Here is a 25,920-nt window from a genome sequence, read left to right on the forward strand (position 1 = left end):
AAGACTCATAATGTTTGTGCAGCTTCTAACATTAGCTTTAAGATTTACTGTTCCTCCAAGCCTCGTCAAGAGATGATCTATGGGAAGATAGGTTGTGTGGAAAGAGATACTCAAAGGATCTTTGGCAAAGTCTAAAATAAATGACAGTGTCTGTATGCAAATCATCACTCCTTACTTTATTTTCAAAGTTTGTATATTTACTTATATGACTTTTAGATGTGGAAAATATCTTAGTTCTGAAGTCCCATTAGAAGTAAATCAAGAAAAGTTTCCATTTTTAAATGACTCTTTAATATTAAATCATTGTGTCTCTCAGGCTATATGCACTCAGATTAAAAGTGCCACGTAGCATCAATCAATGTAGACTACTACACTCCTGGGGGAAACCATCAAGTGAAGCAGTATTTCCGCTCACAAGGAGCTTAAATTTGATTGCAGAATTAAGGGATGACACATGCAAATCAACACTAGGTAGTTCAGGAGAGTCAATATGCAAGTGCCTTGGGCACAGGCTTGAAGCCATGTGCAAGTTTAAAAGGGAGGATGATTCATGAGCATATGCTGTGAACAAGAAAGACTTCATAGAATGAGGGGACACTTACTCAAGTCGGGAGGGAGGGCATTGTAAGCAAGGCGAACAGACAAAAAAGGCATTGAAGTGGAAAGAGTGAAGAGGCTGGCTTTATCAGAGCAGATATTGTTAAAGCGGAACAAGAAATAAGACTGGCTAAGTGGAGAAGTATCCAGATTGCACAGGATCTTGAAAGTCAGGCTAATGGCATTTAGATTTTAGGCAGCTGGAAATTGCGGGTTTTCCAATGAGTGGTAAGTTGAGAGCAGTATGTAAGATCGTGGGTTTTCCAATGAGTGTTAAGTTGAGAGCAGTATGTAAGAAAGATGACTCTGGAATCAGCATTCTGGGTGGATGGTCAGGGGAGACTCTGGAGTTAAGACCTCAGAAGAAGTTACTGTTAGGTAAGAAGGGTACAGAGACGGTGCAGATGACAACCTTGGTGTGAGAGAAACTTTTAAGTTCAAAAATTATCTTAAATTTTACAGAAATTGGTTTTAAAAGTAAGAGAAAGAAAAGTCATAGACAAAATACACATTTGAGCACTTCATTACATATAGACTGCCTTACGTTTTCACTATGAAAAGAACCAAGGTGGGAAGATCAAAAGAATGTCAGTACTGGGACTTCCCTGGCGGGCTGTCCAGTGGTTAGGATTCCACCCTTCCACTGCAGGGGGCGTGGGTTCCATCCCTGGTCTGGGCCTAAGAATGTTGGTACTCTTAGGAGGAGGCCATGGGTTTGTAAGTATTGGTTCAGTCTGGATGACAGCAGAGCAGACAAGTGAAATTTCCCCGGGGCAGAGAATGGGCGGAGCCCCAGCAAGAAGACAGCAGCCCAGACAGGAGGCAGCAAAAGAGCATTTCTTATTTCTTCTTTTTTTTTTTGCGGTACGCGGGCCTCTCACTGTTGTGGCCTCTCCCGTTGCGGAGCACAGGCTCCGGACGCGCAGGCTCAGCGGCCATGGCCCACGGGCCCGGCCGCTCCACAGCATGTGGGATCCTCCCAGACCGGGGCACGAACCCGTGTCCCCTGCATCGGCAGGCGGACTCTCAACCACTGAGCCACCAGGGAAGCCCCAAAAGAGCATTTCGTACATCAGGAGAGAGATGCTGTCTTTGAGAGAGGCTGCATGGCGCTAGAAGGCCTGGCTCCCACTCAACTCCAGGAAAGGTACAGCGTGAGGCAGCCAAAGAGGACAAAGCAGAGGCAGGAGGAGAAACAGACGCGTCATGGAAGACATGGACAAACCAGGAATAATGCAGTTACCACGGAAGGCGAGGGAGAAAGGTCTCCTTGCACTGACCGTGCAAGGATTCACGGTCAGTGCTATTAAATTGTAAATTAGAAGCCAAGAAGGGTGAAGATAAAGAAAAAACTCATTAGATAGGATGACAACCATTTAAATAAAGTGTTGGCACAGAAGCCAGATCAGAGGGAGATCACGAAAGACTGCAGATAACAAGGAATGTCCTTTCGGGTTGAATTCTTCTTGTCTGAAATGAGACCAAAGGGGCCAGAGCAGCAGTGAGGTGAGGTTCAAGACTATTTGAGCACTACCCTGATTCTACAGAAGAGTAACAGGCTTTTGAGGCAGGTAATATGGACTCAAACCCAGCGTAACCATAAATGTCTTTCTTTTTTACCCCCTTTGGGTAATTCCAGATGGGTATGAGGGCTATAGAATCTCCTTTTTAAAAAATATGATGAATAATTAAGTTAGATATACATTATTATAAATACAAATTCATGTGGGATGTTTAGAATATGGTCCTGCCAGGGGGAGGGCTGATTGGATTTATTTGCAAGATTCATTTCTATGTGTGATTTGATAATATAATCAAAAGAGCTATTGGGAGTTCCCTGGCAGTGCGGTGGTTCAGGCTCTACGCTCTCACTGCTGAGGGCCGGGGTTTGATCCCTGATGGGGGAACTAACTAAAATCCCACAAGCCGCGTCGGGTGGCCAAAAAACATTACAAAAATAAATAAAAGAACCATTAATTTTCTAAAAGTCCTCAAGCTATTTAGGATAGACATAGCAATATTGAAAACAAGGAGTTATCCTCCAACTTCAATATAAAATGTCCTTTTTTAAAAAAGAAATTCTGTTCAAATCTGCTTTTGTTTTCCTTTTTGGGAAAGCAGTTTCCCTCAGTTGGCAACTTCTCCAGCTTATACTAAACTGGCAGATCACCGAGCAGTTCTTGGAATGTGAGGCCGGGAGGTACCTTTATTAAAGAGATTCTCTGTGATAAATGGGACAGTTGACTCATTTGAGACTGTTTCTTAGAGATTATAATCAAATCACTTTTTTAGAAAAGTTAATTTAATTCTGTAGGTAGATATACAGGTGAAAACATGCCAAGTCCATTATTCATTTGTAATTGTATCATTATTGTTTTTGAAAGGGTTGACTTGGAAAGCTGTTAAGATAACTGCAGTAGGGAAATTCCCTGGTGGTCTAGTGGTTAGGACTCAGTGCTCTCACTGCTGAGGGCCTGGGTTCAATCCTTGGTCAGGGAACTAAGATCCTGCAAGCCGTGCAGTGTGGCCAAAAAAACAAAGCGAAAAACAAAAACAAAAAACAACAACTGGCAGAAAGGAGGCGCCTCCTTCCTAGCACTGCCCAGCTTCTTAATGCAATCAGTGCCCCTTGGAATAGCCAGAATTTTCTAATGATTCTTTGACCATCTGAAGTGAAAGGTCATCTATGCCATAGCCTAGCCATATACATAATTTCAATTTATAACTATGCTAAATACAATGAAAAGGAGAAATAAAAGGAAAGCCTGTAGAATAGTGTGTATTTCAATATGTAAATGCTCTGATACAGCTATGCTAAGTCACTAGATAAAGTAGTCAGATTCTTCTAACATGTGGACTTGCGGCAATGCACAGGCATACATTTAAAGTGCTACGGGGTAGCTCTGTTTGCAACTTAAATGTCAATAGCAGCGCCCATCCACAATATGAATTTCCGGAATGGTGGAAGACTCAAATCAAATGGTTCTAAACAGAACGAACTACAGACTTCCCTCAACTTACGTAATAATTGCCTTCTTGGAAATTTGGTATATATTAAAACTGTGCAAAATATTTTTGTGTTTATATACAGAATGGGCTTAGGTCCTGGGATAAAGAATTTTAAACAGTTTCATTACACACGTCTGGTGGGACATTCATAGGTATGTAGGACCTAGAATAAATCTTCACTTTGCAGACGCGTCCTGAATTTTGATGGGATTCTGCAGCGTGGTTTCTAAGTGCTAGACGCCAGCTATAGCCTCAAACTATTGTGATGAGCCCAAAACACCACACTTGTGCAAAACAATCCCTAGGGGATGGCACTGTTCCCATGGAAAACTTCTATCTTAACCCACTGGGCTTAACCATTCAGTCTGTGATTGGCCGTGGGTGGAGGGCTGTCCATCTCTGGGGAGGCATCAGCAGTTATGGAGGCGTCAGATCCCTATCCTTATGGGGTGGTACCTACTGTTCATTCATTCCATAAATGTTAATTTGAGCACCTACTATATGCCAGACACTGGAAAAGAGCATTGAGATTACGTAATAGTCATATTAATAATATTAATGATTTCATACGATAATACTATTTTTTATTGTTATATAAAAATTCCTGGGGCTTCCCTGGTGGCGCAGTGGTTGAGAGTCCGCCTGCAGATGCAGGGTATACGGGTTCGTGCCCCGGTCTGGGAGGATCCCACGTGCCGCGGAGCGGCTGGGCCCGTGGGCCATGGCCGCTGGGCCTGTGCGTCCGGAGCCTGTGCTCCGCGGCGGGAGGGGCCACGGCAGTGAGAGGCCCGTGTACCACAAAAAAAAAAAAAAAAAATTCCTGCAGTTAGAGGGGATTCTCGTCATTGCCCCTTAGTGGATCTTCCTGAGATCACTGGCACCAATAAAATGTTTTCCCAAAAAGTTTCTGTAAAGGATCAGAGTTCAACCCCAAACCTAAAAAATCGCTCTCTACTCTCATTCTCATCCCAAATTATGCCCAGGCCTGTTGTCCTGTGGACCCTGTCAGAAGTCCCACAGTACAATCAAAGAATTCATGAAGACACTCTGAGATGCAATGTAGAGATGCTTCAAATAAGACTATCAAAATTCCCCCGTTATCACATTCCCAGGGAAATGTTAAATAATAAAGTCCTAAGGAAACTAATGTCTAAAATTACGGAGTTAAAATTTTTTTTCAAATTATTATTTTATTTATTTTTTGACTGTGTTGGGTCTTCGTTCCTGTGCGAGGGCTTTCTCTAGTTGCGGCGAGTGGGGGCCACTCTTGATCGCGGTGCGCGGGCCTCTCACTGTCGTGGCCTCTCTTGTTGCGGAGCACAGGCTCCAGACGCGCAGGCTCAGTAGTTGTGGCTCACGGGCGCAGTTGCTCCGCGGCGCGTGGGATCTTCCCAGACCAGGGCTCGAACCCGTGTCCCCTGCATTGGCAGGCAGATTCTCAACCACTGTGCCACCAGGAAAGCCCTGGAGTTAAATTTAAAAAGAATTAAAGCCCAATATCAAAGCCTATTGCCTTCATGCATTAAAAGTTCATAGAAATTAAAATCCCAAAATGTCCTTCCCTACTTTCTTTAGCTGCTCCAATCGATGGCTGAGCAAAGGAGAGGATCTGGCAGAAGGTGTAGTCGGAGGCTCTCTTCCACTAGATTATTTGTGCAATTCCTTCCGGGCCTTAACTAGATTCTAATACGTGCCACCGTTAAAGAGGTTTACAAGCCGAGCAAACACAAAATTCCTCTCAGCACTTATCTGCGTCCACAAGACTTAAAACTTAGGGCATAATTCAAGCCCCAGGCCCAAAGCCGTCATGGCATTGGTGTGTGCTCCCGGAAGGCACTGCGCAGCTGCTGGTGACGGTGCCGCTCCCGGCACCATTTACCTCCTAGTGCGCGTAGGGTTTCGCATCAGCAGCGCTGCTTAGGGTTCCTCCTGCCATTCTCTATAAAGCCACCCTGCGTGAGGTCGTGGTGGAGGCGTCAGGGATGGGAGAGCAGGGGAAGAAAATATGGCCTCGGTTACACAGGGGGCCGGGAGCCTCCATCAGCTGCCCTATTTCAGCTCCATTGGGAGAAATTTTATGGTAGCAGTGAGTGAGCTAATGCAAACGCCAGCTCGAGGCCGGGCACGTAGGACACTTCCTTCCATCGTACTGACCAGTCACCTACTTAAAACCCAAATCGGATCTTACAACTCACGTAGGGGAAGATACACAGTCCTTCGCACGAAGTGTGGGAAACGTCAGTCTCGTCCCAGTGAACTTTCCCAATCCCACCTCTGTTCTCTCACCCCGATCTCCAGGTTGGTCACAGTGTGGGCAGGTGTTGACACACGCCAGGCCGTTTTTATTTCCGTGGCCTTCCATACCTTGTCCATCAGGGTGGGATGCCCTTCCTCTCTTCTAGGTCTGGAAGGTCTCTACTTACTTTCAAATACCAGTTCAAATGTCCGTGTGAGGTTTGTCCTGGCTCGATCATCTGGGTTACCCTGATACATTGAATTCTTCTCCTGTAGCACTTACGTTTCTCTATTTTACGTATAATTCACACACACATATATTTAATTTATGAATATCTCTGTCTCATTATTTGTGAATCAGATTAGTGTCTGGAAAGTGCTTTATGCATCCCTGTATACACAGAACCTTGGTTGGAGGCCTGGCACACAGTACATAGAATAAAAATGCTTGCCAATATAACGTGATTATAGAGGCAGCAATGGTTATAAAATTTTAACTTGTTTACCAGAAAAGGTACATTACCTAAAACTTGGCAAATCTGCTCTTCTATAAAATGAGGGGATTAGATCACTCAACTCTCCGGTTTCTTTTGGCTTTAAAATTTTACTAAAATCGTTTAAGCAGGAGAAACAGTGTCATCTAGTGGTAAATTTGTTTTGTGTTTATTTTGACTTGACTGTTTTTAACCATTTCTATTTTATGTATTCCCAGCCTTTTAAAATAATGTCAGCGGTAATGGCTATGCTGAGGTTTATAACACACCATTGTTCTGTTATAAATTCAATATTTGGATAGGCACACAGATACTTGTTTTAGAAATGCAGTAGAGATTACTCAGGTGGAGAACACTTGTTTGTTTTGAAAATTTGATGTTAGAGTTTTTTTTTTTTAAAGGTCAAGTCTTTATTTATTAATTAATTTATTTTTGGCTGCGTTGGGTCTTCGTTGCTGTGCACGGGCTTTCTCTAGCTGCAGTGAGCAGAGGCTACTCTTCGTTGCGGTGCGCGGGCTTCTCATTGCGGTGGCTTCTCTTGTTGTGGGGCACGGGCTTAGTTGCTCCGCGGCATGCGGGATCTTCCTGGACCAGGGCTCGAACCCGCGTCCCCTGCATGGGCAGGCAGATCCTTAGCCAATGCATCACTAGGGAAGTCCCAACACTTTGTTTTCTAGTAATGCGTTTGAGAGAAATCCAAGCACTCGCTACTTCAACGGACATTTGCTGAAGGCTCTTGTGGGAATTGCTCTGGGTGCTGGCAACACACAGTGGAATCAAAGTCCTCTGCCCGTGGGAATTACATGCTTGGTGGGTGAGAGACCAGAAGAGGTAAATAAGCAATAAATAAGGTATGTTTTTTGGCTTCCCTGCTGGCGCAGTGGTTGAGAGTCCGCCTGCCGATGCAGGGGACGCGGGTTCGCGCCCCGGTCCTGGAAGATCCCACATGCTGCGGAACGGCTGGGCCCGTGAGCCATGGCCGCTGAGCCTGCGCGTCCGGAGCCTGTGCTCCGCAGCGGGAGAGGCCACAGCGGTGAGAGGCCCGCGTACCGCAAAAAAAAAAAAAAATAATAATAAGGTACGTTTTAATCATCGTAGGGAAGAAGAACAGGAAGATATTGGGGAAGTGCCCGTTAGATAGGGTTGGGCTCTCTGAGGAGGAGGTGTCTGAGCTGAGACCCCATGATGCTGTCCAAGGGCTGAGCAGAAAGCTCCTGGCAGGAGGGGCAGCTCAGAGAGACTTGTCAGGGCCTGGGGGAGTTACAGGAATGTGGGGAGGGGGCGACGGCCAAGAGCGGCCCAGGCCAGACCAGAGAGGGGCTTGTAGACCACGGTAAAGAGGGTGGAGTTTTACTTCAGATGCAGTGGGGATCCATGGTGATATTGTAGGCCAAGCAGGAGTGTATTCTACTCTAAGCTTGCAAATGTTCAGGCAGCTCGGTGGAGAATGCTCTGTGGAACCAGAGCTGTCAGGGAATGTTATAACAATACAGGTGAAGGAGCACTGTGGGAGCAGTGGACATGGAACCCTTGGGATAGATGTTGAAGGTGGAGCAAAGTAGATGCGGGGTCAGGAAGACACAGGGAGGAATCAGGGCGGCTGAGGCGTTGAGCCCTTTACTGACATAAAGACGACTTGGGGAGAGCAGGCTTGGGGGGGTGGGTAGCGGGAGAGAGGAATCACTTTTTCATTCCTTAGATATTTATTGAATGCCTTTTGTGTGCCACTCTTCTGAAAACTGGGGACCTATCAGTGAATAGAACAGACAGTAGCCTGTGCTTTCATGGAACTTGCATTCTCTTCAGAGGGGAAGACAGTAAATTAAATTATATATGAAGATATACATACGTATGATGTAGAAGGTAATACGTGCTCTGGAGAAAAAGTGAAGCTGGGAAGGAGAAAGGGGATATTGGGAGAGCTTGCATGTTAAATAGGGGTGTTCAGGGAAGGTTTCAGTGAGTTAGTGGTATCTGAGTAAAGGCCTAAAGCAACAGAGGGGAATGAAACCAGGTGGATAAATAGGAGGGCATTCCAGGCAAAGGGAACTGCAGACACAACAGCCGGGATGCAGGAGTGCCGGGATCGCGCAGGGAGCAGAGCAAAGAAAGTGGCAGTGAGAGGTCAGATCGGAAAGGCCGGGAATGGGGCTGGGAGCAGATGCTATCAGGCCTCGAAGGCCGTCGTAACGGCTTCGAGTGGATGAGAAGGAGTGAGGAGGGTTCTCGGCAGAGCAGTGACCTGGTCTGACTTACATTTAAACTATAGCTTCTGGCTGATGTGCTGAAGACAGCTTCTAGAGGGTCAAGAGCAGATCAGGGGGACCCGTGGGGAGGCTGCAGTGAGAATCAGGCGAGAGACCATGATGGTTTGGAGCAGCACGGCAGGGAGGGCGGAGGTGACAGTAGCGATGGGTTTGCTGGCTCTAATGCCACATCATTTTTTAAATCGAATTTTACTTTCCCAATGAGAAAAAAAAAAAAAAAACTTCAGGCAATATACCAGGTTTTTACTAAAAATCATTATAGTATAATTGATTCAATAGCAATTCTGTTCCTAAATTAAAACTAGCTTTAAGAACATTAGTGTAGGGACTTCCCTGGTGGTGCAGTGGTTAAGACTCCGCGCTCCCAATGCTGGGGGCCTGGGTTCAATCCCTGGTCAGGGAACTAGATCCCACATGCATGACGCAACTAAGAGTTCACATGCCGCAACTAAGGAGCACACGTGCCACAACTAAAGAAGCCAGCGAGCCGCAACTCAGGAGCCCTTGAGCTGCAGTTAAGACCCGGTGCAACCAAATAAATAAATAAAAATAAATATTTTTTTAAAACAGAACATTAGTGTAAGATTCTTAACCATGACCTGTCGTAACTTCATGTCCATTTTAGTGTACAATGTGCAGCTTCTTTGTGAATAATGGATAACTAATGAGCTGTTTTTCTTTTCAGTTATATGATGGGGACAGTGAAAATGCCAACTTGGCTGGAACATTTTGTGGTTCCACCGTACCTGCTCCATTTATTTCTTCTGGGAACTTCCTTACAGTTCAATTTGTCAGTGACTTAACTTTAGAAAGGGAAGGATTTAATGCTACATATACCATCGTGGACAGTGAGTAAACTGAGACATTTTTACACAGTGTGAAAGACATGTGTATTTATGCACTAAAAATACTGCCGTGCTTATATCTATACTCAGTGTTAATTACTAAACTCAATGTTAATTACTATGCTCAATGCTAATGACTGTCTAAGTGCAATGTCAGTTACTAAACACGACGTTAATTACTCCGTGTTTTAATCCATGGTACAAATTTGGTACAATTCTTAGTCAAGAATATAGACCATAAATCCTTCATAGAATGATGTAAATATAGCTCCTTTGGGCTGGAAGAGTAAGGAAAGCAGAATTTTAAATATGTGTGATGAGTTACAAGTAAAATGTCTTCTAAGTTGTGTCTTTCTTCCCATCTCAGTGCCTTGTGGCGGAACATATAATGCAACTTGGACCCCACAGAGTGTTTCGTCACCCAATTCATCAGACCCAGCTGTCCCATTTTCCACCTGTACTTGGGTCATTGAAGCTCCTCTACATCAGCAGGTCATGATTACTGTGTGGGCACTTGAGCTGCACTCACAAGACTGTGACCAGAACTACTTAGAGTTTCAGGACCCACCAGAGGTAACAATTATAGGATGAATGACAGTCACACGTATGGCCTTTTCACCAGTATTTGCAAAACACTTGAAGTACTGAGGGCATGACTAAAGAAGACCTCGGAGTTACTTCCAGCCTAATGTGGTTTTCAGCCATTTACAAAACCCTCTATTTATAGGCATTAAGAAACCTGAACTTGGTCTGTAGGTCATGTGCCTAAGGAACATCTGGGTGTCTTGGTAAAAGTGCCTGCGCCTGGGCCCACCCTCAGAGACCAGTTCCCCTACTTACGCCCATTAACCTGCATTTCTGATGAACTTCTCTGGTGTTCTGACAGCAGTGCTCCATGGAGAAGCACTTCTGCAGTCAGCGGGATCTGTGTGTGGAACGAATTGGAAGGAAGAGTTAAGAAGGCGTTTGGTACCAGTCTAGTGGGACTATAGTCATGGTTAAGAACATAGAGCAAAGCTCTGTTGGTTTAAAAACAAAATGATGAGTCTGAATTGCCCATGGGGTTAGATGTTGAGGAGACGGTTGACCATAGCGGTGTAATGTCGACAGAATGCCTGAAGATCAGGGCGTCATCATCGTGTGAGTAGGTAGTCGCGGTACGAGAGCGATCAGATTATTCCGGGAACGTGTGCAGAGGGAGGGCTCCTGAACTGAGGGTGACGCCTAGCGGGGGCTCCTGGGAACGCCCGGGCTGTCTCTCTCCGGATCGAGGAGGTCATCCACTCCGGGTTTGCTAAGCGGCGGTGAGGCAGGGCCAGTAGCGGTGCTGGTTAGCCTTACAGAGTTCAGAGCAATGGAGAAGCCCCAGTAGAACTGAGCTCCTCCGACAGCCTGGATGCGCTCTGAGCGACGGCACAGGCCTTGGATAGGAAGCGGAGGGAGACGGAAGGTCTTTTTTTTTTTTTTTTTTTTTTTTGTGGTATGTGGGCCTCTCACTGTTGTGGCCTCTCCCGTTGCGGAGCACAGGCTCAGCGGCCATGGCTCACGGGCCCAGCCGCTCCGCGGCATGTGGGAACTTCCCAGACCGGGGCACGAACCCGCGTCCCCTGCATCGGCAGGCGGACTCCCAACCACTGCGCCACCAGGGAAGCCCCGGGAAGGTCCTATTTTCAGTAGGCAGGCGTCCACCCCATGGTTTCAGCAGAAATGTGGCCTCCCTACTTCCCACCCACACCCCTCGAAGACTGCGAGACACCTGTAGATTCCAAGGCCAAGGTGAAGTCTTACTGCAGAGTGCATTAAACTCTGTAACTGGTCTCCATGGCTGAATATTTAAGCCATATTTTTGTATGCAATTTAAGTTCTGCTGTGGCCTATTCTCTTTTGATACTAAATCTACCGGCATTTGGCTTCCGTTTCATTTCAGAGTAATGGAAATCCAGGAATTCGGTTCTGCGGCAGAAATGCTTCAGCTGTACCCACATTTTATTCTTCCATGAGCACCGCAGTCGTCACTTTTAAATCGGAAGTTTTTAACATAAACTCTAGAGTGGGTTTTACCTATCAGATTGCAGGTGAGCTCTGAGATTTCATCTTTTATTCAGAAAAACTGCCATTATTACAACTACAGCTAGAATTGACCCCCTTGAGTAAATTAAGGTTTGTTGACATAAACCACACCCAAATGAGGTAAGACTCTTTACTAGAAGCCAGGCCCAATATAGCAAATTACTAAAGTTGACTTCTGAAGAGGTAAAGTGAATAAAATATTAATTAAAATATCGAGAATGGCAGCATATCCTTCAAAGTTCATGTCATTAATTAAAAAATATACCAGTTATTGTATTAATTATTCACTTAACCATGTAGAAGAATCACTATATCTTAGAAAATTACTTTGGAAAAACCAAGGAACCTTGAAAGAATTACTTGATTCTGTCACTGAGAAGTTTATTTCCAGAGAACACTTTATGTAATGTTCATTTCAAGCCTGATTAAAACCAAAGCTGCCTTTGATTAAAACAAACAAATGAAAACGCTCTGGGTAATTTTTACCAACCATGGTCAAGAACGGTAAGTTGCCAGTTCTATCAGAACAAATAATTCATCAAAGGATTTGAAGAAAAATCTTCTTCAAGAGCCTTTATGCCCGAAGAGTCTAAATGTCATCAGAAAAGCATGGAGAATGCTAGAATGTTTGTTCTCACAGGAGAGGGTGCACATTTACTCATTTACTATCTCACACGGGGGTGTTTTGTGTGAAGACACTGCACTGCATTTGCTCAGTGTGTCGTTCGCTTTAAGTCTTGGGATCTCAGTAATCTCAAAGGTAAATGAAGGGGCGAGGTTAGCTTCTTTTCTGAAGTTTGTTCCCATTTAATAAGCTCTTTGAATTATTCCTGTCAAGTTGAAGGAGCACTAAATACTGTGCGGTGTACGTTAATGACGACTGTTGTCTTTCCTCTAAGATTGCAACCGAGAATATAAGAAGGCATTTGGCAACCTGAGGAGTCCCGGCTGGCCGGGCGGCTACAGCAGTAACGTGGACTGCACAGTTGTGCTCACAGCCCCTCATAACCACACCATCTCTCTCTTCTTTCACTCCTTTGACATCGAGGACTCAAGTGACTGCACATGTGATTTCTTGGAGGTAACATACATTTGAATATCATGTAAATAATTATTTAGAAGATAATGGATCCCTTAAGATTTTTCTCGTTTTTCTCTGCTACTCATATCCCTTCCTCATTTCATTAAATTATTCATTATCCTTTCATTGCCTAAATGCTTAGGCAATTGCCAACCATCTCCTAGGTCCAGACACCAGAAATCCAGGAGGGAACAAGACATATTCAGGGTCCCCTGGAGGCTCACACTTCCGTGGGAAAGACAGACAGGAAGTTGTCCATCCTGTTGACTATCAGAGCCAGCACGGTTGGGGCACCTAATTAGTCTGGGAACAGAGAAGTTTTCTTAAAGGAGCTAACGTGTGAGTTGAGACCGGAAGTGAGGGAGGTCCAAGTGCAAAGTGCTAGTTTTGGACACAGATGAGAACTCTGACTTTAAGGGTGCCTGGTGTCGAGGTAAAAATGAAACTATGCGAGACTGAATAGTTTGGGTGATTTCCCTGCTGGCCACAGTAAGTCTGGAGCATCTTCAGTGTTCTCTAAGGAGAGTCTTTCCTTGACGCGTGTTGGGCAGAGGAAGGTAGAGTGGTCTGTTCCTTCCTCCCCATCTGGATGAAGAAGCACCTTTGCTGTTTGCCTGTCCCCCACCCCACCGAGAGAGAACCCTCCTGTGTCTGGAACTCACTGCCCATATTTTGCCATAAAAACCCTCCAGCTCCCTCCAGCGTCCTTTGCAGACTCTGTTGGAAATGTATTCACTCCTAGGAAATAAACTGAGGTGCCCTGTCAGGCTTGTATGTACAAAGATGCTGAATCCCTCTGAACTGAATTCACATCGAAACCTTAGCCCAAGACACCCGAAGTCGGCTTTGTTTCGTGTACATGCGAATCTTCCCGTAAGGTTTCCAAACAGCTTGTTTTCTCCTTTATGCCTGTTACAGAGTTTTGTTATCCTGGAAAGCTCCCCCTGTAAAATTCATCGAAGTCCTTTGTTAATGACTATTTGCGACCTCTAGAGCAGTAAGTACTCAGGAAGCTCATGCCTTTTCATGGGGGACATCAGCCACAGTAGGAGACTGGGGAGGACACAGATGTAACAGAGAGGAAACGAGGGAGAGACAGGAGTGTTTGCGTCAATCAGGTCATTAGACTCACACCTACGCACCTCACCCACCATGGAGTCCGAACAGTGACGTGGAGCGTAAAGCAGACACGAGGGGAGGGGTGGGCTATGGAAGCAGGGAGAATCATCCTGACAGCCCATAGTCACAGCGCAGCTACTCGTGGTTCGCCTCAAGCCTGAGTTGACCCTTATCGACTGGAGTTAACTATTTTTTTTTGCGGTACACGGGCCTCTCACTGTTGTGGCCTCTCCCGCTGCGGAGCACAGGCTCCGGATGCGCAGGCTCAGCGGCCATGGCTCACGGGCCCAGCCGCTCCGCGGCATGTGGGATCTTCCCGGACCGGGGCACGAACCCGTGTCCCCTGCATCGGCAGGCGGACTCCCAACCACTGCGCCACCAGGGAAGCCCGACTGAAGTTAACTTTGCCATTTGCCCCTGGATGCTGGGGAGCAACGGCTGACTCTCCAGCCCTGGGGGGTGACAACTGCCCTCCTGCACCCTGCTGCCCCTCCTTATCTCATAGAAACGGCTCTGGAACTTCCTGTGCGATAAGCAAAGACAGGAAGCTGCGACTCAGGCCTGTAAAGCACTGCTGTGTCTGGTTTTCGGCGGGAAGATTCCGGCACGGCTTATTGCAGCCTCAGCGTTCCATTCATGTACACGGCGATGGGAACGGAAATTTCTCACTGAGGACTCTGACCGTATTATACCGCGTGAACACCAAGCTCTGGGCCCCATTTGGAATTTGCATTTGCCTTCACTTCCCCTTCCAGAGTCACCTGAAGTCCCAGAGATGCCCTCTCCTCTCCTTGTCCCATTCCTCCTGTGCAGAGAGAAAGGAAAAGGACAAGCCATTAGCACATCAGTGGGAATTAGTATCTCGCTTCTCCTCTCAGAGCATCAGCTTTCTAAAGAGGACCAGAGGAAAAAGACCCAAAGCCAAGACTGTAGTGGGGCAGGTGGGCATTCTTGACTACGGCAGCCCTCTCTGTCTGCTGACAGCTAACTGGCTGTTCCATCCATGGCAAGGCTACTTTGTGTAAACACTTAGCAGAATAACCCCAAAAGCACCAGAAAGGCATTTTCCTCTCCCACTGGCTACTCCATAGACCTAAAAGGAAACTCTCCAGGGAATTCCCCGGCGGTCCAATGGTTAGGACTCTGCACCTTCACTGCCAGGGCCTGGGTTTGATCCCCGATGAGGGAACTAAGATCCCACAAGCTGCGGGGCACGGCCGAAAAGAAAAGGGCTCTCTCCAGATCAACACAACCCAACAAGACGACCCACCACACCTCTGAAGACACTGGGTGACTTAAGACAACCGGCAAGTAACCACATGTTAAACTATGGGATTAAAAAGGGACTGGAGGGACTTCCAAGATCTTAAATATACGTATCAACATAGAGTCAGCCTCCATCCATGCGGAGCTGGTTCCAACCCTACACTGCTGGATCACGTGTCTGCACAAGAGTCCTCCTCCGAGTGGGGCTGTTCGGGAATGTGCAGCAGGAGCCGGGCTTGAGGACAAACCGTGGCTGAATCCACAGTGTGCTCACCTGCATTCACACGCCAACACGTTTCCTGTGTTCACACGTGTCTACTCCATACAGTGAATTAAAAAAAAAAAATCTATTCAGCTTCACAAAGTGTTTTTAAAGTAAATCCAAGAGTCAGAAATATTAAAGACTCTTTGAATTATGTCCTTTTCCCATGTAGAAATTCCTTTCGTTTTGAACCTTGTCATACTTTGGACGTTGTTTTTTCATGGCCCCTTTATAGCCAAGCAATTTTCAACGGGAGATGAAAACATAAGTGCAGTACAATGAAGAAAGTAGAACGGCGTTGACTGGAAACAAAGCAGATAATATTTTTCTCCCCCGACCCATCTTTTTAAAATTCACTTTAACTACCTTCTTCAAAGTGTCTCCCCAAGAAGAAAGATACAACCAATTTGTTATACACCAGTCAACTGGCTGGTTATAGAAACATGCTGTCGTGTTTTAGTTACTGGAGATTAACAGATATTTCTGAATCCAACTGTAAATGGTTTTTGATCTACAAATTGGTTTCTCTCCTTTGCAAGTGAAGGTGACTTCTGTGTGTATTAACCCTCCATTGAGTACATAAAAAGACAAAGTTTTCCCCAAAAAAGTGGTCATTCCAGTTGTCTCACGTCTTAACGTATAGTGATGATAAATCAGAGAAGAAGGTACGATAGGTCTAAGTGTAATCATTAATGACTCGTTTTTAAAGGTAAGAAATGGAAGCGAGAGCACTTCGCCATTGCTGGGCACGTTCTGTGGGACTCTGTTGCCGAATCCCATTTTCTCCCGAAGTCGTGAACTATACCTACGATTTAAGAGTGACAGTGCAACTTCCGGCCGTGGATATGAAATTATCTGGACCTCATCACCCTCTGGTAAGACCCTGGCGCTTTGTAAGGGAAGGTAATGCAGCTGAGAAAAACGTACAGCGTCTAATAGAAGAAGACAGTTAAAGTGACCTTTTCCCCAATCAGTGTACTTGATTATTTTCCATTAAAAATAGAGATTTTTTTTAACACTGAAAGTATAGCGATTTAAAAAATGCTACTTTTATTCATTATTTCTCTATATTAAAGGATATATATTTACATATAAAGCACAAATAAGGTACAAAGATTTTTAAGTTCCTTTATAAATTCTGATTTTGTCATTATTTTTAACTTTTGGTTTGATCATCAAAGTAGTCCTCTGAGGATTTTTTTTTTAAGTTTGCCAGAAAGCCAAGTTATGAACACATACTTGCGTACGTATAAACAGCTGTGTTCCTTGGAGGCCGCGTTTCATTTCTTGGCAGTCCTGGAGGTTAATGGCTTTTACAGAGTAGTAAGCACCTTCCTGCATTTTTGGTTGGCTGTTTACCAATAAGTGAAGGAAATTTGTCATGTCAATGCACTTAACTCAAGAGAGAAGGGATATCTTTATGAAATGTCCCCACAAATATCTAAAAACTTTCAAAATAAGAATGATAAAAAGGACTCATTTATTTTATTTTATTTTATTTTTTTTGCGGTAGGCGGGCCTCTCACTGTTGTGGCCTCTCCCGTCACGGACGCGCAGGCTCAGTGGCCATGGCTCATGGGCCCAGCCGCTCCGCGGCATGTGGGATCTCCCCGGACCGGGGCACGAACCCGTGTCCCCTGCATCGGCAGGCGGACTCTCAACCACTGTGCCACCAGGGAAGCCCAGGACTCATTTTAAATGTACTAGAGGACTAGAAGAGGATTCTATTAAGACAATTGTAGATAACGATTTCTTGGTACTGATGATCTCTATGCCCTAATTTTACAGACAAGGAGATAAAACACCAAACTGATGCGTTGCCTAAAACGCACGGCTAGATCGTGGCAGAGGCAGGACTAAACCTCCAGTGGTCAGAGACCCACCCCAGTGCTTCTCAGTTATGCTACGCAGTTTCTTCCTCTGCGTAGGATATCGGGATGCCCATGGCTGTCTGGTCTAAATAACGATAGCTTTCCTGTGCAAATGAACGCATCGAACAAATTAGCACCAATGCTTAAAGGGCTTTGGCTTGTTAAGCATATCAGTCTTGGAACTGTCAGTTATCAGCCTGGTAAAGTCACTTTGAGAATCATTACTGCCAGAACCTTAAATAACACACCTCTTTCTTTGGTTCTTCCCCGGAATTTCCCTTTGAATTTTACTTCACCCATATCCTCATCACCTCGCTCACTGCCTCTGGGGAGCGCCACACCATCAAAAGCACCCGAGATCTACCTCACTCTCTCCTGCAGTTACTTTCCCAAGTCCTGGTTTTCCCGTTGTGCTCTCAACCCACTATTTTCAAAGCAAAGATCTGGAGGAAGCCCTTCCTAAGCCGTGAGAGGCGGGGAGGGATATTTGGTGGAGGTGGGAGCGGGGCAGGTAGTGAGGGGCTGGGGGTACAGCCCGCAGGAGGGACAGGAAAAGGGTTCCTGACCCCGTTTTTCTTGCAGAGGGCCTTAGCACCTTGAGAGAACAACTGTCTCTTTGCCTTAAGTGCGCTAAAGCGCGCTGATTGCTTCTACTTGGTTGACTGAAGCTTCGCGCACCTGTTTCCTTGCAGACTGTGGCGGGACTCTTTACGGAGACAGCGGCGCGGTCACCAGCCCTGGCTATCCCGGCACTTACCCAAACAACACTCACTGCGAATGGACCATCATTGCTCCTGCGGGAAGGCCCGTCACCGTCAGCTTCTACTTTATCAGCATTGACGATCCCGGAGAATGCGTCCAGAACTATCTCCTGCTCTACGACGGCCCGGATGCTAACTCTCCATCGTCTGGACCGTATTGCGGCGCAGTGAGTAAAACAAACTTTTAAAAACTCCCAATTGTTATTTTTAAATAATGAAAGGAGCTTAAAAAGTCACCTTTAAAGGCAGACTCACGCAGTTAGAGAGTACACGGTACTTCTTCAAATTCAGGTTTCTGACTTTCCTTTTTATTTTGGGAGCACGAGTGCCACCTAGTGGGCATTGAGTTAAATTAATAGTAATAGTTAACCAAACTTGACTAGTTAACCAAACTTGTGCATCAGAATCACCTATGCAGTTGTTTAGCATCACAGCCTTCCAGTCCCCACTCAACCTACAGAATCAAAATTTCTGGGGGAGTATCTGTGGCATGCTGTTTTTTGAAAGCTCCGTATGTGATTTCAATGCACCGCCCAGGTTTGACTATCCATGTTATTTCTGCATGAATAGAACTAGTGTTCCCTCCGCGTCTGCAGGGGATTGGTTCTGTTGACCCCCCACGGATACCAAATCCTCGATGCTCAACTCTCTTATGAAAACTGGCCTAGGGACTTCCCTGGTGGCGCAGTGGTTAAGAATCCGCCTGCCAGTGCAGGGGACCCGGGTTCGAGCCCTGGTCCGGGAAGATCCCACATGTTGCAGAGCAACAAAGCCCGTGCGCCACAACTGCTGAGGCTGCGCTCTTGAGCCCGCAAGCCACAAATACTGAGCCCACGTGCCACAACTACTGAAGCCTGCACGCCTAGAGTCCATGCTCCGCAGCAAGAGAAGCCACCACAGTGAGAAGCCCACGCACAGCGATGAAGAGTAGTCCCCACTCCCCGCAGCTAGAGAAAGCCCACGCGCAGCAACAAAGACCCAACGCAGCCAAAAATAAAAATAAGTAAATTAAAAAAACCAAAACCTGGCCTAGTGCGGTGAATTCAGTCAGTCCTCCATATCTGCGGGTTCCGTATTCGTGGGTTGTGTATCTGCTGGATTCTGTGGTTGGCTGAATCCGCGATGTGGAACCTACCCTTATGGAGGGCTGACTGTATAGAAACTTTGGATGCCCGGCTCCGTTTCGTTCACTTTTTGCTGAAAATTGTAGGAATTCTTTGAAGAAATGCACGGGGATATTAACAATTAGCCTGGGGACTAACAGTTTGTTTTTGTAAATCTCGACTTAATAGATCTTCCCTAAGCATCAAGTTAGAATTCTGATGTTGACTCAGTACTGCTTACATCTGCCCTCAGTGCCCTCCCATTTTTATGTGCAAGTAGATGTTTACAGAGCTTTCATGTAAGGGAAATGTGACTACTGATGAGAAGTTACCTGTTTCTTACCATTTTGCTCTTTACTCATTTGTGCTTTCTAATCAAACTGACAGAGAATTACATCTGCTGGAAGTCGAGGGAGTTTTTAGGGTATAACTTACAGTTTGTAAAATTGATAAATGTTATTTTCAGAAATATCAAAAAATAGACACATTTTTCTAAAACCCTGAGAATCCTCCCATATATTCTTCTAAACACTTTCTTTTGAATATGTTTGCCTATGCACAGGTACTTTATATTGTTTTGTGGTGTGTTTTTGTCCACTGACTGATACATCATTAACATCTTACCATACCATTAAACAAACTGGTATATCGTACTTAATCATTGGGTTGTTTTGTGTTCTGGGTGCAGCCTAATTTATTGAATGAAGCTCCTCTGGGTTATAGACAACCCTTCAATAAACTCTCTGGTAGCTCTGTCCTTATACACAGAGCTAATTTTGGGGGGAGGAATTTGCATCACCTGATCCGCAGATACTGTCTTGCAGTTGTTCACAGGGGCCCACAGAAAAGAGACCCCAGTAAATGCATCACATGCCAGATTTAGAAGCTGATTAAGTCTTAGACATTTAGTTGAAATTTGTAACAATTTCAAAAAGAGACATTTTCACAATACCATTACTTTATGTCTGTATGACTTTTTTTTTTTTTTTTTTTTGGTTTTCAGTGACTTTCAAACATACAACCCCATTTGATACCCTGGACTTTGCAGATAAGAGAAACTGAGGCACTGATAGAACTTACTGCCATTGAAACCAATGTCACATAAATTCAAGTCTATAACTAGATATGTCAGTTTTTCTTAACTATTGGTGTTTACAATATTTTCTCAGTTTTAACTTTTATTTTATAAATGTAGACATAGTTCTGAGTGCAGTTGTTTTATTTTTTTAAAGATACCACTGACTTCTTTAGCATTTCCAGTCCAGTGAAGTCAGTTTATTTACAGAATGATGGTGGGAGCTACTCCTTAGATGTCGAATCATACGGTGATTTGAAGATGTTTTCTTTTATGATAATTGTCATTGTTCACGGGCATTGCTCTCAGTTACAGAATCCGAACATCTAGAAACATGAAGGAATGGCAGGAAAATTAGGAGAATCAAACGGGAGTTTAAAACTTCTGTTATCTGCTCGTACTGGATTGTCAGCATAGAATACCAAGTAGAAATTTGGGAGCGGGTTGAAATGGAAGGAAAGAGTGCATGTGCACAGGGACGTACGATATTGTGTACCCCTTGACATCTCTCTTAGGAAAAAAATCCCTCTGCTGCACTCACGTGAATAATTTGCTGTCTTGGAAATAAGTCTGTTTTTTGAGGACTCTTGGGTAGGACCAAGGCAGGGGACCTGAGCAGAACAGAGGAGCATGTCCCCAGACTGCAACCTTGACCCTGTGTGACGTGCTCTGTCTCCAGGACAATCCAACCTACTGTGCGTGTTACTGACTTATTTGCTTCCTGCTTTGCCTCCTCCCGTTAGGATGTAAGATTCGTGAGAACAGGGCTGTTGGCATGTTTGGTTTGTTTTTTATATTCCTAGTGCTAATAATAATACCCACAGCACGGAAATCTCTCCATCAATATTAAATGAATGATTTAGAAATGAGAGAAAACAGAGACCCATCTACCTCCCACCGCTTCTGCCCCCCCCCCACACACCCTGTTCCCCCCAAAGATATGAAAATCAACCCCAAAAGGAAAGTACAGATGTTAAGGGGGGAAAGTAGTATATTTTACTCATATGCTTGTTTTAGTTGCAGATATAAGTTGTGTGTCCCTTCAGAAAAACGAAAATTTCAGTAAGAACTTGAATTGGAAATTGAATTTTTAGTGATGGTTTTATTGAGGCCTAATTCACATACCATAGAAATCATCTACTTAAAGGGTAAGATTCAAGAGCATTTAGTCAGTTCCCGGAGCTGGGTAGCTGCCGTCACCACAGTCGGCTTTAGAACCTTCTCGTTAGCCCAGGAGGAAACCCTGTGCCCACTTAGTCGCCCCCCATTTCTCCTCGTCACCTCCACCAGACCCAGCAACATTCTTTTGTAAAGTCTCTACATCAATTCTTAGCAAGGTTACTTGTAGAAATGTATGCAGGTTTACTGTCAACTCTAGAAGGCTCCTTTATGTCATACTTCTTTACTACACCTGACCTTCTGGAGAAACCTTCAAATCCGTGAAATATATAATTTGTTACTTCTCTCTCTCTCTTTTTCTTTTTTCTTTTTTTCAATTTTAGGACACTGACATAGCTCCCTTTGTGGCCTCGTCACATCGTGTCTTCATAACATTTCATGCGGAGTATACAGCCCGACCGTCAGCAATCCGGTTAACCTGGGCCAGCTAACCGCAGGAGGCCGGGTCTGCTCAGCACTTTGGTTTTTCTGCAGGGGCTGGACCCTCAGACCTCACGCTGGCCGGGATTCTACCATCCTGATACCTGTCCCCCCTGCCTGTGCCACTGAGAATAATCCGAACTTCTTTGTTTTTCATCAAAGCACATGTGGAATCAATATTTGTATACATTTTTTGCACGTAGAATGTAGCTTCTTTAATCTAATATTTTGAGCTGAAATTTTCTAGAATCCTTTAAAGGGGTGGAAATGATTATGGCATACGTGCTGTACATTTTCAAAAGCTAATAAAATAGAAGTACCGTTTTCACTGTGAATGTCAAATTGGGGATGATAAACATACTGAAATGTAAACAGTGATGCTGCATTATTTTTTTAAACTCATTAAAATTTGTCTTTCACTATGGGGTATGTGTAAAATTTCGAGTTGAATATTTCCATTTTAAAAAAGTATATGAGTTCTTCACTATAGGAACTCCGGAGCCAAGCTGCCTGCGTTTGAATTTTAGCCTTTCTAGTTAACTTCCTTAACTCTCTGTGCTGCAGTTTCCCTACGTACCACTGTTGTCTGTTCGCAGTTTAACAACACGAGATGCGAAGTTATACATAGTTAAGCAATGCTTTGACCATGTTTTCTGCTGCCTTTAACCAAGAGACGTTAGGTTAAATATGCAAAGTTAAATCTTACTAAGAACATGGGGCCCACTGAATGAAAGACGCTATCGAATGTGTAACTGCATCTTCCTGTACTACTCAAATGCCAGGGAAACGATCTCTGCACAGACTACAAGCCACATAAATGAGATATTCTCACCTTTGCTCTACCATGGATGGATGCATCAGCTTTATGGAGGACACTCTATTGGAAAGAACAGTGAACGCAATGAAGAGACCATCAAACCCAAGGGTCTTGACAAAGCTGGAACAATGGACTAAAGCCCTCAAGATGAAGTTTGATAGGAGTAGATATAAGACCTAGCTCTTTTATCTAAAAATGAATCACAAAGTTACAGAATATGGAGAAAGTTGAACAATAACCTATGAAATAGTTGTTTTATCTGAAAGCAAGAGTAACACATGCAGCTGTCAACCCGTAAGAGATGATTTGACCTGTGGTTGCATCATTAGAGTAACAGTGTCTACAAGAGTCCTTTTCAGAGAGACATGATTCCTAGGAGGCCCATGAGAATATCTGGAAAGTGTATCTACCAAGATGAAGACAGCACAGTCAATATTAGTATGTCATTTTTACACTAAAACCTGAAAACGGAAAATAAGAATATTTTCTCACATTCTGTAGGCCGTAAGTAGAATCTGAAAAGCCATGTTATAAAATGAATGGACTCGAGGTGGGGGTGAGGGGAGGTCTCACCTGGAAGCCAACGGAGCCCGGGAGTCGGGGAGCTGGGCTTCCACTCACCACGTGTTCTTTCTACCCCTCTCCTCTTCTGTCTGCCTGAAGAACTGGGCCTCGGCAGGAAGAACAGAGCACAGCCTGGCCAGCACCAGCTATGGTTAAGTTAGCCATTGCTGGCCAGAGCTGCTCTCATCTGACCTTCAGGGAACTGCCTGGGATAACTCAGCCAGAGGCCACCACAGGCCAGGAATCTCCCGGCACTTCAGACATTTGTGAAGAACGCCCCAGGGGGTGCATGGGGCCAATGACAGTTTGGGTCTAGGAGATGCCCGGGTTCTGGGTTCTGCTTGTCCTAATTTCCTATTAAATTTCAACTCCATTTAATTAATAGGAATTTGTTAAAAATCCACCCCACACTCCCCTAGGGAGTAGTAACATGGTTAATTTTATTAAGAGAAAGGAGAACTAACATCTATATAACATTTGCTCTCTGCCAGGCATCACTCGTGGAAGTGGGATACTCAGAGCCGCCACCTCCATGTTACAGTTGAGGAAAATGAGGCGCAGAAAAGCTTGTAAAACTTGAGTGACAGAATGTGATTTTAACCTCAGCAACTGCCAAAGAGAGTGCCTCCCTTCCTGCCAGAGGGATTAAGTGTGAACTTAGTAATATGACAGCCCAACTATCTCCGTAGATCTAGTGACATTATTAAAAAAGACTGTCACTGTTATATGACCTAGAAAAAAGGCTGATGCAATTCTTGTTATCTTAGTAAAAACTTAGAGATTAGACAGAGTCAAAAATACCGTTAATGGAAGAAGACGTTTAATTTATTGAGACCTCAAGTCACTCTATGGCTGTCAATTTAATGGGGAAGTTATTGGAAGAAAAATGATATACTTTTTGGATATTTAATGAGAAATTTGCTTTTCCAATTTTTTTTTTAAATTTCTGGTTTTTTTGGCCATGCCACTTGGTCAGCAGGATACTCCCCAACCAGGGATTGAACCCCGGCCACAACAGTGAAAGCCTGGAATCCTAACCACTAGGCCGCCAGGGAACTCCCTGCTTTTCACGTTTTAACTTGGTAACTTTATATGTTTCTTCATAAGTAGTTTATTGGAGACAAAGGCATTTTTTAAATGAATGATTTATGTAATAATTTATGTGAATTTACCCACTGTTGTCGTAGTCTGGAGTGCTGATACACAGCAGGACCCTATGAGGCTCCTGGGCATGAAGGCCTTCCTGTGGCCCCCATTTCTTGATCACAGGAAATAGGCTTCATTCAGCCTCCAAGACCTTCCCTGAGCTCCGATGGGCAGGTTCAAACAGTTGCTAATTAGGGAAGGGAGGAAGAGTCAAAAGAAACAATAGTGCAGCCTTGGGGCAGGGTCCTGGTCTCCCCTTCCCCTCCCCCCAAGGGATGCACATCACAATATCTCTGGGCTGTTCGGCAGATACTGAAACCCCCTCCAGGTGGGAGAAGTTAACTGTGTGCTGCCCGCAAGCACGGAGATCCCAGACCGGTTGGAACCAGAAGGTTGATGATGCCGACTCCCACTTACCTCCCCACCAACCAATCAGAAGAATGCCCACGAGCTGACCACACCCTGTTTGAACCATTACTATAAAACTCCTCCATATCCGCTCCAGGTTGGACACACAGTTTTGAGGGCAGCAGCCCGCTGCAACCCCCTTTGCCTGGCACAGTATTAAAGCTATTCTTTTCTACTTCACCCGAAACTCTGTCTCCGAGAATTAATTCGGTGTCAGGGTACAGACGCAGGATTCGGCTTTAGTGCCTCATGGGGACCAGGCATTTTCCATACTCTGTCTTTGCTTGGCCCCCTCTGGGCTCAAAGGCAGGGATAGTACATGTTCTGCCAGAGAGAGGTATTGAAGCACATGCTGTGTGTAAGCATGGTGCACTTGGCCGTGACACTGCAGAGGGGATTTTAGCTCTGATGAATATTGACTTTTCCTTGCAGGAATGGCTACATAATTTGCAGGGCCCCTGGTTCAAAAATTATTAACCATTTCAAGCTGGTGATAGCAGAACAATAAACTAACCGTGGGGCCCATCTAAGGCTGGAGCTTTGTGTCACTGCGTACAGTTTGCATATCCAGGAAGCTGGTCCTGTTTCCAGGTTATAAAAATCCGGAACTTAGGGACACATTTCATTAAGAATTGTATGGCTAAAAGTGAAGAGAATGAAAGATTATAAGGGAGTGAAAACAAATTTCTGGAAAACCAGAAGTGACTGCAAGCATGGGAAGGCAGCCTTGTGATTATAAAACTGGGTTCTAACCTCTGTAGAAACTTAACAAACAGCCCAGGGAAACTTAATGCTGACCTAGGAGGGAAACAAATACACATCAACAACAGAGGAAGAAAGAAACCACACCAGCTATCTAGAAAAATCAGCTCAGACTTCATGCTTAAATACAAAAGGACAACCAGGCATCACCAGACAGAGGGAGAGTTACAGCAGCCTGAACGGGAAAGAACGAGATAAACTAACAAGAAAGGGACATGAGAAAACAACTTAGTAAACACGAGAGGTTTAAAAATTGTTATCCTCAGATAACAATATTTGAGAGGAGTGTGCATTCATGAAGCAAAAGCAGGGCGCTATTAAACAAGAAGGAGCTCTTAAGTATATTTCATTAATAGCCAAAATAATTTTTAAAAATTTAATAGAGCTTTGGAAGATAAAATAGAGAAAATCTCCCAGAACATGAAGTTAAAAAACAAAACAAAAAAAAAGGAAAGGAAATATATGAGGGAACAAAAATGCCCAGCTATTGAAAACCAGCCCAGGAGGCTGCCATCCAATAAGATTTCCAGAAAGGGTGATAAATCAGAGAAAATGGCAGGAAAGAAATT

General features: G+C 44.7%; 1 protein-coding gene across 1 annotated transcript in view; it reads left to right on the forward strand.

Moving 5' to 3' along the window:
• CUBN (cubilin) overlaps window positions 1–22,079 on the forward strand; it is a 280,069-nt gene extending 257,990 nt beyond the window's left edge. Inside the window, 7 exon segments of the mRNA XM_032622320.1 lie at window positions 9,288–9,450; window positions 9,815–10,020; window positions 11,375–11,522; window positions 12,417–12,598; window positions 15,955–16,120; window positions 17,809–18,044; window positions 21,558–22,079. Coding sequence (XP_032478211.1) covers window positions 9,288–9,450; window positions 9,815–10,020; window positions 11,375–11,522; window positions 12,417–12,598; window positions 15,955–16,120; window positions 17,809–18,044; window positions 21,558–21,665 — 1,209 coding nt within the window. The 3' untranslated portion in view covers window positions 21,666–22,079.
• The last annotated feature ends 3,841 nt before the right edge of the window (window positions 22,080–25,920 follow it).

This window comes from Phocoena sinus, chromosome 2, assembly GCF_008692025.1.
Source record: "Phocoena sinus isolate mPhoSin1 chromosome 2, mPhoSin1.pri, whole genome shotgun sequence".
NCBI classification, from domain to species: domain Eukaryota; kingdom Metazoa; phylum Chordata; class Mammalia; order Artiodactyla; family Phocoenidae; genus Phocoena; species Phocoena sinus.